This window comes from Meleagris gallopavo, chromosome 3 (assembly GCF_905368555.1).
Source record: "Meleagris gallopavo chromosome 3, MGAL_WU_HG_1.1, whole genome shotgun sequence".
In the NCBI taxonomy this organism is placed as follows: Eukaryota; Metazoa; Chordata; class Aves; order Galliformes; family Phasianidae; genus Meleagris; species Meleagris gallopavo.
The window spans coordinates 30,843,276-30,859,359 of NC_139406.1; the positions used below are offsets into that span (position 1 = coordinate 30,843,276).

Sequence of the window (16,084 nt, forward strand, 5' to 3'; positions counted from 1 at the left end):
CATCTCATGAGCTCAAAGGGAAAGAATGCAAGCACCAATGGTCACATGCCAAGCACTATCAGTATTTTATTGGTCTAATTTCCAAGAAAGTTGGAAAACAGTCCGAAGAAGAAATGCAGAGCATAATCTCCATAATTTATGAATGATAATCAATAATCTTAACTTTTGATTTGTACACGATTTTGATAGAAGGCTGACCAAAATTTCTGACTGCATTTTGAAGGATGCTATTGAAAATGTGTAAATCATAATATGCCTGAATTATCACATTCATATCACTGAACACAATTCAGAAGCTTCTCCTAAGAATGCTGATCTCTGTCCTATGATTCCAGCCTCCTGGCTATTATTAGAACTTGTGATAATCATCATTCTTGCCTTGAGATCGGAGGAGTTAAGTCCCCAGAACATGGAATGTGTCTAAATAATTTATTGCAAGGAAATACAAGCTTCAAATATGTAGAGGACTTTCTATATATAGCACTCTGGAAATATTGTGTTCAGTACATTTCTCATCCATAGAAAGTAAATATGTATCTGCAATTAGTCCAAAGATTTAATTTTGCAGCAACGAGAGAATTTTAGAGTCTGCATTCATATGAAACTATTTTTTTCTATATAGTCTGAACACTGAGCAGTGTCTTCCTTACAGAACATATAATATTCTGTTTATGCCCTTCTCACTTGTGCAGTTCTTTGGTTTGTATGACGCTACAATTTTCCTTTCTTTGAATTTTTTTTCACATTAGGGGAGGGATGTTTTTTCTGCAAAACCTCCAGTGCATGCCATTTAAACATGACTCCTCCTGCTTTAAGATTTTCCACGAAGTGTTCACATTGAGAAGAATTTGTCTTCATTGATGGAAAGACTGGTGGTGACACTCCACTTAACAGAAGGGAAATATTATATTATACTTCACTGACATGAAAGATTCCTTATGCTTCTTCCATCAATCAGAAACATTTTGACATTTCCCATCACCACAGCACAAAGATGTTCATTCTGGGAAATGCACGGAATATACTAATGAGAATGTTCAGACATCAGAGGAAGTATTTTTTCCCTCTGTAAAATGTCAGAGTTATTCTTGACCTAATATTACTGGGCCACAAAGAGAAAAAGTAAAAAAGTAAAAAGAAAAATTGCTTGTAAATAATAAGTCAGAAGGACCAAGCATGACATTTTAAAAGTTCAAATCCTTTCATCCTCAGTAATCATACTTTGCATTAAGGCCATTTACAAACAGTATTTGTCATATCACAGTGTACCAAACTGGCTTATTTTGTAGTAAATGCAATGACAAGCAAAACAGAGCTCACTGAGGTTTGCTTTCCATTTCCTCTTCTAACTTCTGTGCCATTCTAAACAAATGATGTGGTGGTGAGGTGAAGAGGACAGAGAAAAGCACCAGGGATCACCTGAAGGTCAATATACAGCAGGTCTCCTCGTATGAAATTTGCCGGAGTCACACTGGATTTCTATCCAACAAAACAAAGTTCTGCATAACAGAAGGGCAAAGTGTGAAACTGTTAAGAGATTCAGATACCAGGAAACTGCTTTTCAAGGTTCCCAAAAGCCAGCTCATTACAACATCAGATAATTGACTATTAGACAGATAAAACCCCTGGTTTTCAAAGCAGACATCAAGGAGCATGGCTTGGGCTCTGAAGCAAAAGGCACAACTCTCAAAACTGATCCTCAGTTTACATACATATAAAACACTTCTCTCTTTCCATGTATTTTATGGCGAGCTGTAAGAAACAGATAGCGTCTCATTTCCATTACAAAGCTCTGCCAGGAAGCTAATAACAGTCTGTTCCAGCTGAAGTGAGTAAAACCTGTTCTTCAAAAGAACTGAAAAAAAAAGAGAGAGAAATAAAAGAAAAAACACTGTCTACTTTCTGAATTCTGATTCACACACTGAGTAATGCACTTCCCTTTTCCCACTGTATGGTGCTCTGACATGATCGGTCCCTTTTCAGAACGACTGTTTGACCAAATCCATCACAAAGCTGCCTTCTCCCCTCTAGAGCTGCACCCATACAACTCAAGGATTGCCTCAGCCAGAAGCACTTTCACACAGTTGGAGCCAAAACCGCCTCAAGGAACACCTAAATCATTCTGGATGAAAGTCCTGACAATGCTTTTAATGGAGCCCAAATTTCCCTTCCCAATTGGCAACAAAGTGGCCAATCCAGGAGAATTTCCTTTTCCAGGAGGACTTCCTGAAAGCATGACACTGCCATGTGTCTGGTTGGACACATGCTGGGGGTCATAAAACACTCGGCCTCAGTATGTTTAATCTTGCATTACACTGACTTCCTATGTTTTCTTTTTCTTTCCTTATTTATTTATCTATTTATTTATTTATTTAATGTGTGGCTTTTTTTTTTTTACTTATTTTCTCCACAACTGATGTATCAGATGAAGTCCCAGTAAAGAACTCAAAAAACATCTAATAAGGCTATTATCAAATTCTAAGGAACTAGCACCAGGAGTAAGAATAAAGAATACTTTGACAGAATCACAGAATGGCCAGGGTTGGAACTGACCTCAAGGATCATGAATCTCCAACCCTCCTGCCACATGCAGGGCCACCAACCTCCCCATTTAATACTATACCAGGCTGCCCAGGGCCCCATCCAATTTGGCCTTGAACACCTCTAGGGATGGGGCAAGAGGAACAGATCTATTCAGGATGGAAAGGCATTTTGACTTTCATGAGTTCCCTCATGAAACATTTTGGCTATTTGAGGTTGAGATGATCATAAAAAAAGTTTGTATAGAAATGCCCGCATTAGTTGAGAAATTTGTAATTAAAAAAAAATGTGTCAACATCTACAAATGCATAAAGAAGCAAATGTGTGGAAAGTCATCATCTAAAAAGGATCAGGTGTAAAAGTGTCAAGTGGGAATGAGAAAAAGATGTTCAGATCAAATGGATGAAATTGCTTCATTAAGCTTCGTGTCCTTCTGGCATTCCAAGACACTTTTTCTCAGGTGCTCTCAGACTGTATATACATCACTTTGAAAAGCTGAAAGAACTGCTGCTCTCTCACCACTCTTCTGTTATCCCCTCCCCACCCACACCATTCACAAAGCACAGCCTGTGTCCTCTCTCCCAAATGTGGTTTTAACAAAGCAGCATAAGGAAGTAGTAGGGTATTTTTTTGTTTACTTTCCTTCATTGAGATGTGGGTTTCTGACAACACTGTTGGACTTGTTTTGGGAGTCATCCACTATTCAGATTTGATCAAGCCTGTTGCATCCTGAAGCAATTGAGCAAAACAGAGTTATGGCTGCTGTAACCTAATCACAAGCAAAAACATGTAGGTGAGATGTAATTATCAAGAGTACCGCCATCTGATAATGTTTGCTGCAAGCAGAAAACTAAGACTGAAACCAGAAGAAATGTGTGAAAGATTTTTCTTTCTTTTCGAATTACTGACTAGTGACTTGCTTTTTAAGTTGCATCTCTTCTCCGCCAGGAAGTCTATCCTGAACATTTTTCTTCACTGAATGTTGGGTGTTGAATTTCTGTGTTCTCCTTCAACATTGGAAGTACTTCAGATCCAACTGATAAAATATCTGGAAAGGATGAGCGCAAGGGCTGGTTCATCAGGTATATGCCAAAGTTTGTCTGAAAAAAGCAAAATATTAATTGAGATGCGACTCATGCTAAAGTAATCTGATCTATAGAGGATGTCACAAACCAGATATGTTTAGAAAAATAATACTGCTTTAATAATAAGGATGTATGTGTGATCTTAATATTAATAAGGTTATTTTAACTAATTAACTATAATAGACTGGTAAACAAGAGCTAATGCCATGCTACTCAAGAAGAATACCTTCAGTAAGTGGATAAATAAATAGCATAGTACTTCATCATGGGTTTCACAGTATCGTGTATGTAATTCACACTCAATTAATGACTCTTCTGGCTTCCTGACAAATGTAGTTAATCCATTTTCACAAATAATGGCTAGGTAGCACCCAGAAGATACGTATGTTCAAGCAGTGAGGAAAACTCTTGCATTTCCTACAGTGAATTATTCACTTTTTAACAGAACTTGTCTAACCTTGATGAATCGCCCTTCATTTGTTTTTATCAATATTTTAGTATATTTTACAGAAAATATTCCAAAAGTTTGTTTTATCAGGACTGCCACTTGTCATCTGTCATTAGCTGTGATGCCATCTTACATGACCATTAGAAAAACTTAGGCAAGTGTCCTCATATTGCTGAATAATAAAGAAGAAAGAAGCAGGACAACTACTTCCCTTACTGACCATAAGCCTTTGCAGGCACTGAAAATCTGATCTGTGCTTCTGCACTCTTATGTATGGTTTTAATTTTAAGCACATTAGATGTTACAGTTAAGGCTGTGAACAGCTGGCTCTGACAAAAAAATGTCACAGTAAGACGTTTGGTGTGTTTCTGTGGTCTTGTTCCCTATCTGTGAAGAATATAGATATAAAATATCAGCAAGAAATAGTCTTTCAACCTCAGGATGACATTTTAGAAGAATTAGAAACAATAAGAAAATAATTGATATATAAAGTAAAAAGTAAATGAATGCTGGGGATCATGTTAAATTCAGAACTGATTTTTAGACTTCAGAATGTCTTTGTTCTTCAAACTGAAAAACTTAGAAAGCCAACATAAATTTTCTTGTCAATTTCTGAATAAAAGTATTTGGCTTTGGTAGGCTACAGTATTTTTTTTTGGTAGGCTACAGCCAAGCGTTCCATTATCAGTCACTCACAAATGTAAATTAAATAAAAAAGCAAATGTGATCCATTTGGTCTGAACAAACACATTTTTAAAGCAAAACTCTAACATCCTTCTCCATTACCTGATTACATTTATTGCCATTGCTTAAATCAATGATCCCGAAATTGAGGGAATTACATTCACAGGAGGTTTAGAAAAATATTCTAGGTAAAAGGCATTGCAACAAATTAAAGATAACCAAATGTATTAGCTGAATCTAAGGGTACATATTTGATAGACATAAAATGAAAGCAGTATGTTTTCTCCATTTTTTGCACTATATAATCAAAGATACAGAAATGAGGTAACATGAAACAGCTTTTAGTCTTTGAAGAATGACTGAGATTTAAGGCTGAGGCCTACTCTCACGTAACAGTGTAAAGCAGGGAACTATCCAAACATTGCTTCAACATGGCTCTCTTTTCACTTGTAATCTTGAACACTAAGATAGCTCTCCGATAGACATTTTTTGGCTATTTCTGCTATTCCTTCATCTCGTGGGTACTCCACATATATGTTGCATGAGTTGAGCCTGATCAGTCCTATGCTACTAATGATGCTTTCTGGATACTGGTGTCTGCAATGAGGCTCACACCTGTGGATGTAGGGTAGATCCTATGGTCAGTGTTCCAGAATGCAATGCTGAGATATGACTACAGCACAGCAGGGTCCCAACCTAACAGCACAGTGACTGGGTTGGAACAACCACAACAGTGAAATGTTAAGTCAGTCACAGTTTCATCTGAAATCTTGAAATACATATTATCCTGTTCTTGTTTTTCTCTTCTTTGTCAACGGGCTTTGGTTTCTCCGTGGACATAATTGCTGTCTTTTTCATCCTTGTGTTCAACATCCTGGATTTAATTTCCTAATGTAGAGATGACAGTTGCCATAATTTAATTGCTGTAAAAAATCAGGTAATCATAAAACAAATACTGTAAAATGAATACTGGTCTATTCTACACCACATTTTAAACAGGAAAGATTTTTTAACATCGGTGTTAATGAACTGATTTCACACATGGGAATTTTTAACATATATTTATGGCACTGATTTTTTTACTTATCTTCTTGACTAAAATACATCTTGGCAGATTGTTCACTATGGATAATTTAGTTTGCCTTATTTTTGTTGCTTTGAATCATTTAACCATATTTTTTTTCTTAAAGCAATTTAAACCCTCTGTGATTATTTGAGAAAAGACAGATTGATAAATTTTATCTACAGCATTCTTAAATACTATTTTAATCCTGGTCATCAGTATTTTTCTACTCTGACTGGGCATGTCTTAGGACTTCTAAGCCTGGATGATGCCTGAGGAGTTTTCAAGGTGACACTGATACTGATGGTATAGAATCATAGAATCATAGAATCATCAAGATTGGAAAAGACCTAAAAGATCATCCAGTCCAACCGTTCACCTATTACCAATAGCTCCCACTAAACCATGTCCCTCAACACAACATCCAGTCTTTCCTTGAACACCCCCAGGGTCGGCGACTCCACTACCTCCCTGGACAGTCCATTCCATATACTTATTCCGTAAACTTATTTCATTATTATGCCTACTTAGATGAGGGTTTTCCTGTAATATCACTTGCTTTGCTGATATCTTTATTTTCTGAATGACCGGAATTTAGCCTGTGATTACCAGAAATTGATTTTGTATCTTTCAAGTACATTTCCTTGCTTTTCTACCAATTACAAATATTGACTTAGTACAAACCAAACAAACCCAAACAACCAAACAACCACAAAAACTGTGCATCCTGCCATTTGGGCTCTGCTTCAAGAGAAAGACAAAATTGACCATTCTCCAGTTTCAGTGCTGAAAAGAGAAACTTTCAGACACAGAGATTATAGCTTGAAGAGTCATTATGATGAACTGCATAATTCCTTTGTGTTGTCACTATCCTCTCCTGACTTCAAGGGCATCTATTCTGCTCACAGCTTCCCCAGAGCAGATGGTCAGACTGTGAGCTGTGCCACTCTGTCCATACAGGTGGCAGTAGGGGCCCTTCCTGCTGCTCTTAAACTTCATGTAAAGCTGCCCCATCAGTAAAACTGCAACACTTTACTGCTGGAATAAACAGATAAAACACCCTTATTCTTGCCAACAGTGAATCACATGATAGTCATCACACTCACTGAAAGGAGGAGTTATGAAATGCTGTCATTCTTGCACGTTGTTTCAAATACATTTACTGGAGCAACAATAAAAATATGCACTTCTAGGATATTTACTGACTGAGAAATTTCCTGGCTGTGGTATCCTTTTGTAGGATGAAATGTGAGGTGCTACACCTGACACAAGCTGCAATGTGATGCCCTTAAGATACAGCTCCTAAGCAATTGGTTAATTCAGACTAGCATCTGTTGGGGAAAGTGCCCTGCTAGAAGGTGTAATGAGCACATAAATGATACTGCATGCAAACACTTAGCTTTGGATGGATGAGCTCTGGATTTTGCCCCTGGATGTAGCTTTCAGCTGCTTTCTATCAACAGATATATTCACCTGTTCACTTCTGTTCATTTCATTCATATAACATAACCTACCTCTCTCACACAAAGGTGTAGAAAATGCAATGATTAAGCCAGAATTATTTTTATTTATTTTTTTTTTTTTAAATGTAAAGATATTCTTTTAGCTCTGGATTCACCAAAGCTCACTAGCCAGGTCTTACACAATAGGGGAGTGGAAGCACGTATTTTTGACACGCTGATTTTTCATACTGGAATGAAAGGAAGGTTTTAACTTGGTAGCCAAAAAAAAGACCAAACATCTTTTTTTACTGAAAATATCTGGAGAGCAGAAGTTTCTACTAAGAACTGATCTGCTTTTGCACTCTACCTTAAATAAATGAATTTCCCAATTCAGCCACCCCTGAGAAAAGAGAAGTATATTATTTCAGAGGTCTGCTAATTACGTACATCAATCAGTGTTTGCAAGCATTCCTGATCTTTGGACAGAAAGCATTGCAGAGTGCAAAGCAAAACAATGCATCAGATAAGAGAATTCACTTGCTCTCCTTGCTAAGCTTTCAGCAAGCAGTCCAAAGGTGCTGTATCTAATCCTGCAGGGATGGAAGCTCTCTCAGGCACAATGAGATACATAAAAGGGGATCAACAGCCCAGAGGGAAAAAACACAAACCTTTTAGTGTAGAAAGGCATATGCAACCATAATGGATTTCTCCTGATGCATAGCTATCCATATACTTATGTTGAGGCAGACTGCTAATGCTATTCCCTTTGCTACCTTGACAGCAAGTACCAGTTCACAGCACAGCTGCAAATCTACCCACAAGGCTTCCACTACTGTTAGCATTAAAGCGCATCTGAAAAACACAGAGGATGGGCAAGAATTCAGTGTTCTCTCCTTTCTGCCTGTGTTCCTTTTGCATTAGGTGGTGACGCATGTGAAACAGCATGTGGCTATTTTTACAGTATTTGCTTAATGCAGTTATCTAGCCTGTTGGAGCCTCCTGCCGTAACAGAGAGCTCTGCCACAGAAGGAAAGCTCGTTTTTCCCCTTCTCAGTCCAAAATTACAGAAGGAATTCTTAATGAACGTTTCTTCAGAACTGATGGCAATAGAATTTGAGTTCGCTTTGCAGAGGTGATTGCTTTTTATTTCAAACAATGCAAAAAAAGGTTTTGTAGAAAGTAGTTGGCTAGGCTTCATTGCTGTGCTGTATGCTTATTAGGAAACATGCAAACTGCTTGTGTGGCTAATTACAGTAGCTGGTTCTGACTTTCAGCAATAATCCATCCATGCAAAGCCTCAGTATTTCAGCTTGGAGCAGCACGTGCTCAGAGTCTCAGAGGAGTGGTGAAAAATATCATTTCAGAAGAAAATATTAACCCACCTCTGACAAGCCTTACTTTATTTATGTCATTCTTGAAGTTCATTAGCAGTATCCTTAACTTTCTGGAAATTAAGTAACTATAATGGCTTTTCAAAAATATCAGTTACACCAGTAATAGGAAATTAGCCTAAATTGTACTTGCTGCATTTGTTTGTTGTAGCTCGATTTGTGTTACTGACAGCTACGGAGAACAAACACTGCTAAATTCCTTCACTGAATCTGTGTTTAATGAAAAAAAATCTAAGGTGACGTCAGGTAGATGAATCCTCACCAGAAAAGCATTTGCTACAGACATAAGTCACCAAAGGATTAGCTCTGCAATTTAGCAAAGCCACAGGAACTCAATGTTTCTCCCTCCCCACTATTTACTGTGCAAGGTTTAGATGAACATCCTCTGCCAGTTCTGCTTAGCACACTGAGATGCCACAGTCCTCGGGTGCTGCTGACTGATAAGCAGCTGGTGACCATCACCCCACAGATGACTTGGAGGAGCGATGGCTATGATGTCTTCACAGACACATTCAGTTCAGATTACCTCACTTGGCTGTCAAGCATACCCAGAAGACTTGGCCCTGTGCAGAGCAGGGCATGTTCACAAGAGTCCTTCTGCCAGCAATGCTGAGAGTAATCTTTGGCTGAAAGCTGGGAAAAATAAAAAGCTGATGGCCTTGTTCTTTGCAGCATGGATATCTTTGCTCAGCTGAGAGAAGGGAAGCACTGCTCTCCTGTGAATAGCAGCATGGTGCTCTGCAGCGCCTTGCCATGCCCTGCTCCTTTTATTTGATGCCAGGTTCTCAAGAGGCTGGATTGCTTTCATTGCCTTAATTCTGTATGAATGAGTCCTGTGGTTCTAGGACAAGAAAGTCTTTGCATTACCAGAATTAATCTGAACGAAAGAGAAGTTCATCTCTGCTGTAGGAAACATGCAGAAGATGCTGCGCCTCTCCTGAGAATCTGTGTCTTTGAGGTGTCGCTGACACCAAACACAGATTACTGTCCTTCTACAGAGACTTTCAGTTATAATCTAGCAAAACCCATGCAGGAGAGAAAGCCCTCCCTGCCCCATGTGGCAGCTGGGCAGCATCCCAACCCAGAAAGCATCCCAGATGTTCTAGCTTTGATTCACCATGACTTAGAGAGATCTTAATCTCACGCTACCCACTACAATTAGGTTCTCATCTCACATGCAACATATACCCTCTCAGAGAGCGGTGAGGTGCTGACACAGCTGCCCAGAGAAGCTGTGGGTGCCTCATCCCTGGAGGCATTCAAGGCCGGATTGGATGGAGCTCTGGGCAGCCTAATCTGGTGGGGGGCATCCCTGCCCATGGCAAGGAGTTGGAACTAGATGGTCTTTAAGGTCCCTCCCAACCCAAGCCATTCTGTGATTCTATGATATGTGCTGCAGCAATCAGGATGCCAGCCTGCTGTGCAGCCCCAAGCTGTCTCAGGCCAGCAGGAAGCAGTGCCAGCAAGCAGCTCGAACCACTCACCCCTCCCCACCTCACTTTGCACCAGGCAGCTGGCTTCCGGATGGAGCTGGCGGGGCTATTCCCCAAGGATAACACTCATTGAACATGTAGCTCTTTCTTTGCGTAGTGAGTCACTGAGACAAATCAATTTTGTTTTGTTTTGAAACAAAAAATGCATTATTTGCAACTTGCTTGTGCACCCTTTGGATGAATAATTTGCAACCTGTTCGTTATGTCTCTGTGCTGTGCACAGTCTCTGGTGTCTGGCTGCTATTGGCGAGGCTATTGGCACCGACTGCCTTCCCTTTTACAGGAGAAGCTTAACAGCAATCAGTGAATTCAGAGTAAGGATTTTCAGCTAAAAAATGCTTCTGAGATTTATGAAGCTTTTGGGATGCTGAACTAGCCATTGTCTGAGCACTCTCAGTTCCAAGAATTAATGCAGCCTGAAGAAACCCCAACAACTACAACCAAACGCCTGTTTCAGACCTATTCCTCACTCACTTTCCTGATCATCACTCTCCATTTGGATTATATTCGCGTCTGCTCTGGGTTACCTAAACCTTTTTTTCTCAGCAAGAATAATGTTTAGTCTCAAGAGCTAATTGTTTTGTCACAAGCACTTAGTGATTTTTCTGCACATTTCTCTTCTGGAATGACATCAACACACCGTCTCTTGTATTTTCCAAGACCAAAACAAACATGTTGTAAAGCAGTACATGCTGAGTAAAAGCAAGCACAGTGAAAACAATGCACATTTATAGTCAGTTTCTGAATAAGACATACATTGAGAGTTTTTTGGAAATAAGCCATATCATATCTGGGTTGTAAGTCCGTCCTCTTTTGACTGAAAAAACAAATGATAATGATTAGCTGAAGAACTTAACAGTGAGTATTCTCTCAGCAGGTATTCCACTATGTATGCAATGCACTACATCTTTCTGTGCAGCTCTTCTAGAGCAATGTACTGACCTTTTTACCCCTGGCAGCAGACAGAGACTGCAGAAATTCTTTGTTTCGTTCCCCAGACTGTTGATCAATGCAGATTACTTGACATCTGGTACACGGACCCACAACCTGAAATTTCAGTTAAAGAAGGGTCACTGCTATATCAAAAGAGTACACCGTGGAACAGTACAAGCTTACGACCAGAATAATACTGTAAAAACACATCTTCCACTTCCATACTTTTCCTTTGTTTTTTTAGGCTTTAATTATGTAAGGGGTCAGTCCTTTTCACCTCATGTAGGTACATTTTCAAAGAGTCCACTTCCAAAGGTCTCGCTGAATTTGTAGCTCCTTTTTTCTTTTCTTTTCCCTTCCTTTTAAGGAAAGCTTTCCCAGAGAAATAAACATATTTGTATTTCCTGATAGCTTTACTTAATCTGTGAGCTGGCAGGACTACCTGCCCAAAGTAGAACCGAGTTTAAAGTTAAGCCAGGTCCTCAGGATTTACCCAGAAGAGGATTTTTTTTTCATTTTATTTTATTCTTTTGAACATGGGAAGCTCCATATAAACAAGCGGAACAATTCTTCACAATAAGGGAGTAACGCAGCAATCAAACAAGTTGCCCAGAGAGGTTGTGGAGTCTCCTTCCATGGAGATATTCAAGACCCATCTGGACATTTGCCTGTGCGACCTGTGGTAGGGAACCTGCTTTAGCAGGGGGGTTGGACATGATCTTTCGAGGTCCCTCTCAATGCCTGTGATTCTGTGATTCTGTGATTTTCTTGGAGCTAAACTAACAGGCTTTGGTTTACACTGTTTATGCACAGTTGAAATACACAGTATCCCTTATACTTTCTTATATGTATGGAACTTGTAGATAAACAGAATGTAAAATGTGAATTTTCACAAGTCTATCGTCAGAAAGGATACTGAGATCCGCAGATCTAACATCATATGTAATACAGAGCACTGTTCCTAAAGCTAATTCCTATTTGAAATAGGGTGCATTTTTAAGGTGGACAAAAAATCTGCCATGAATTACTTCTTCTAAAACATTCAAATGAAGAACAGTTTTGCTTACTACTGCATCCCAAGCTTTAGCAAAGCTCTGCATGTTAGAAAATAACTGTTCCTTAAAATACCTTAATATAAGCTTTCCAATTTTGTAGAATTTGTCATAAAATTTGAATAGGGCAAATAATTTAACCTTACACTGCAAATATTTCTATGTGCTGTTCTGAAGTGCTATTTTATTCCTTTGAGGTACACCTAGAACTGTTTGTACAACTCTTCAGTGTAGTCATTAAAACCACACATTTGTTTCTACTTTTTCACGATTTGCAACAACTTTAATATTTTATTTAAAGTAAAACAACACAAGAGAAGAAAATATTTTACTCCATTTTGCTTTGTTCAACACTATTCTACTGTGCTTCTGGCATCAAGCACCTGAAGAAATTTTTCCTGAATTTTCTTCAACTCACATTGCAGCTTACTGATCAAAGTACACACAAGAAAGGAGAAGATAAGTCATATTTTCTATCTTTACTGAAAAAATAGCTTTTCCATTTCTTAAAGTATGCTGACTAGAAACAACTAGGAATAATTTCTATCTCAGCTTCTAGATCTGGCCTTAGAACTTCTCATATTCACACCCTTCATTATCATTCCTTAGCAAACAATGAACTGCTGTTTCACATCCTTGGCAATGCATTTACAAATATATATTTCATATCTAAGAACGAGGTAAATTCAATACAACATGTAACAAATATATTCATCTTTTCCTTAGGTTTCATGTGTAGCTTCTTCATGGACCTTTGCTTACATTTTTTCTAAAAAGTATTTCCTTGCCAACAGAGTCCGACTTGTTAGCATATTCCTTACAGTACAAAGCACATCACATTATGAGGTATGATATGAAGCATAATGTAAGAAACAACCTTACCTAAGGCTAGACTTAGAAACACGTCTTGAATGGAGATTGAGATGCATACACCAGAGGGCAACGGACAGTGATCACTCACTGGTATTCATGTCCAGGCTTCTGGCAATCAGTACAGCGACTGATGTGCAGCAATCTGAGACTGCATTTAGATTATCATACTTGAGAGCAACTAGTATATGCCTGCTCAGTATTTGCTGCAAACCCTCCTTTAAAAAAGTGATTATTTTTTTCCTCAGCTGGATGGAGATGAGAAATGTTATGAATTACGAAATTCAGAAAAAAAAAAAAGGGATGGAGAAATACGTCAAAACCACTCAGTCACCTTGCAGCATGTTTGCCAGGGGTCACAGCATGGTTTTTTAGCACTTCATAGATTTCACCTGTACGCATTGTGTTGCCCATGTTCAAGTCAAAGCTTTGCAAGAATTGCTCAATCTCCAGGGGCCAAAATGCTTTGTGACAGAACAGGAATTTAGACAATGGAGATAAGTTTGCACCTGGAATCGCAGAGAACCTATTGAGATCTCAGCCCACTCTTCTTCTTCAAAGGATTCTGGTGTACTGATGACAATGTTGGCACGGAAACGTCGGATTAATTCCTCTATTTCCAATGGCTCTTTCAATCTATATCACAGAGTTCACAATGGAAGATAAAAAGCAAGCTCAGTTAATGTGTTCTGCAATAGTTCTGCACTAGATTTTTGAGCTGTAAGAAGCTAGTGGCTAATAGAATTCATCAAATGTTTTTCCAGATTAACTTGAATCAAGTTTTATTACAAAGGTAATAAAAGAGGCACAAAATATTCTACTATAACTTGTAATCAACTGGGTGGCTTCTTCAGAGCTGTAACTCTGTAAAGTACTGTAAAGAAGGCAGGAAAACATTCAGCAATTAAAAACAATGCATATGAAAAAAACTTCTTTACTACTTACATTTAACAATAATGGTAGCAAATTAAAAGTTCTTTTGACTAAGTTATGATCTGACTGATTAAATGCTTCTAACAAGAAAGCAAATACAAGCATATTCTGCACATGCTGTAGTTGAAAAAGGGACAAAATCAGCAGATGCTCAAGGCCAGTAAAGGCATTTTATGAGAGATGTATTCCTCGTATTATTATTTGTCTGTAGGCTGCAGCAGATTGCACCAAATGACAGATGTTTAGAACAAAAATTAATCTGTGTGAGGAGAAATCTCCACCTCCTCACAAGCATTAGAACTGCCAGAGTGTAGATTTGTGTCAGTGCTAAGAACATATATGTGGGAGACAGAGCAGCAGACTGCATACAAATATCAGAAAGCTGGCTGCACCTTTGAATTCTTCATTCTCCTTCCAAAGGAGAATTCTACCAGTACCATAAAAAATGACAGCCCTAAAATTTGTGAGGGAGGTTCTCTGAGTACTACTGTTAATGGGAAAGAGCATTTCATTTTGCATTAGCCATGGTGGACATGAACAACTTTCAATGTTTTATCAGCTGTGTTCTGAGAACTTTTGGATATGACATGCTCCAGCAGAGATCATAACTTGGGTAAGTAGTGCAAAGATATTTCTGTTCTAGAAAAAAAAGTTTTAAAAAAGGAGAAATGTTTTGAAATTTCTGTTTTAATTAAAATAAGGAAAAAAAATGTAAATTCAATGCATGGGAAAAACTCTTCCCATCAAGCAGCCCTGGCAGAATAGGTCTGCTACGTGAAAAAGAGCTTGATTTTCTTTAAAACAGTCTAAATGATCCTCTTCAGCAGACAAATGTGCATAAGGATGAACTGATCTCCAGTCAAACCACACAACCTTGGCTCCAACAAACCTTCACTGTTCACAAGGCTTTTAGGAGCCTGGGTATAGAAAATGAACTGGGAAATTGCAGGGCTGCAAGATTTCCCTAGAGATCCCACAAGCAATCCCATGGCTCAGATACAGCTTATCATGATTGCAGTAGGTAAGTGCAGACTATGCTGATGCTGAGACTTATAGGGGAAAATAGCAGTTAGCCATGAAACAGTTCAGTTACACCATTTTGTTTCCTGATTTTACTGTGGACTGTCTTGACACCTGGTAGAAAGGAGTGCTGTGTACAGACAGCTTTCAATGCATTTTGTGACAGATGAGTTCCTGCCACCCATGCTGGTATAACGGGTGCATCAAAGGCTGGTAATCTCATAGCTAAGTCCATCACATTCTGAACCAGCTGCTAAAAACTACTTCTAGTTTTGACTTCCAGCCCTTGATGCTGCTTCTCCAAGACTCCAATATCCACACTCTTTCTCTCTCTCTACCTGCTCAGTCTCACCTCCAAAATACTTGGACTCTCCCACATTAATCCCCAGTTCTCAGAACTGCTTGTAACTATTTGGCAGCATGTATCTGAGTAAATTCCTGTTATTTCCTCTCTCTGAAAACATGAATCAGTTGGATGGAAGCATCTTCATCCTGTAAATCTCAGCATGGATCTGTTGTGAAAATCAATGTAATTTGCCAAAGCTAGCTTGAGTACGTAGGACTTACCACAGCAGAGGGCCCTGCAATGCAGAAAGCATTCCATATATTTAACAGAAACTGAAAATGATTATTTGCACCTTCAGGAGAATATTTCTATCAGGACCATTTGCACAGGCCAAATCATGGGGATTTTCGTGGAGGTAACCTCTAAAGGCAACAGCAGATATGGATGTCTCTTTGCACATGTAGTTTTCCACCAGCACCTTACATTCTAATTTATAATTAAATTGATGTTATTGTTTTAGATCACCTTTCAAGAGCCAAGTGGAAAGGAAGATTAGTTTTTACTTACTGCAGAATATGCATCAAAGAGAAACTGTTAAAATTCAACTGCAGTTTGAAAGAGTTCTATAAATCTTAGCAGGTTTCCATTAAACAAAAATAAACTTACATGCCAAGATGCTAACTCATATTTTCTTAAAAAAAAAAAAGTAATTTAATAAAGATCCCTATATGTAGATTCTTCAAAGTTTATTGCATAGTTCAGTATTTGGAAAGTTTGTATGGCAATGGTTGAGTAGCAGTGAGGAATGATGGTGCTGTACAGCAATAATTAGGCATTAGATTA

The 16,084-nt window shown here is 38.6% G+C and overlaps 1 protein-coding gene across 8 annotated transcripts in view; it reads right to left on the bottom strand.

Moving 5' to 3' along the window:
• Positions 1–41: 41 nt before the first annotated feature.
• The window catches only part of MOCOS (molybdenum cofactor sulfurase), a 273,774-nt gene continuing 257,731 nt past the window's right edge, over positions 42–16,084 (bottom strand). For 5 of the 8 annotated variants that reach the window (XM_085220550.1, XM_085220546.1, XM_085220544.1 and 2 more), the window contains 3 exons: positions 13,512–13,638; positions 11,090–11,194; positions 42–3,641 (listed from right to left, as the gene is read on the bottom strand). In XM_085220550.1, the coding sequence (XP_085076676.1) occupies positions 3,495–3,641; positions 11,090–11,194; positions 13,512–13,638 (379 nt within the window). In that variant the 3' untranslated portion in view covers positions 42–3,494. Of the gene's footprint in view, positions 3,642–3,710; positions 5,647–10,916; positions 10,965–11,089; positions 11,195–13,511; positions 13,639–16,084 lie in introns of those variants that run through there. The other 3 variants (XM_085220545.1, XM_085220551.1, XM_085220547.1) reach the window with 3 other exon arrangements.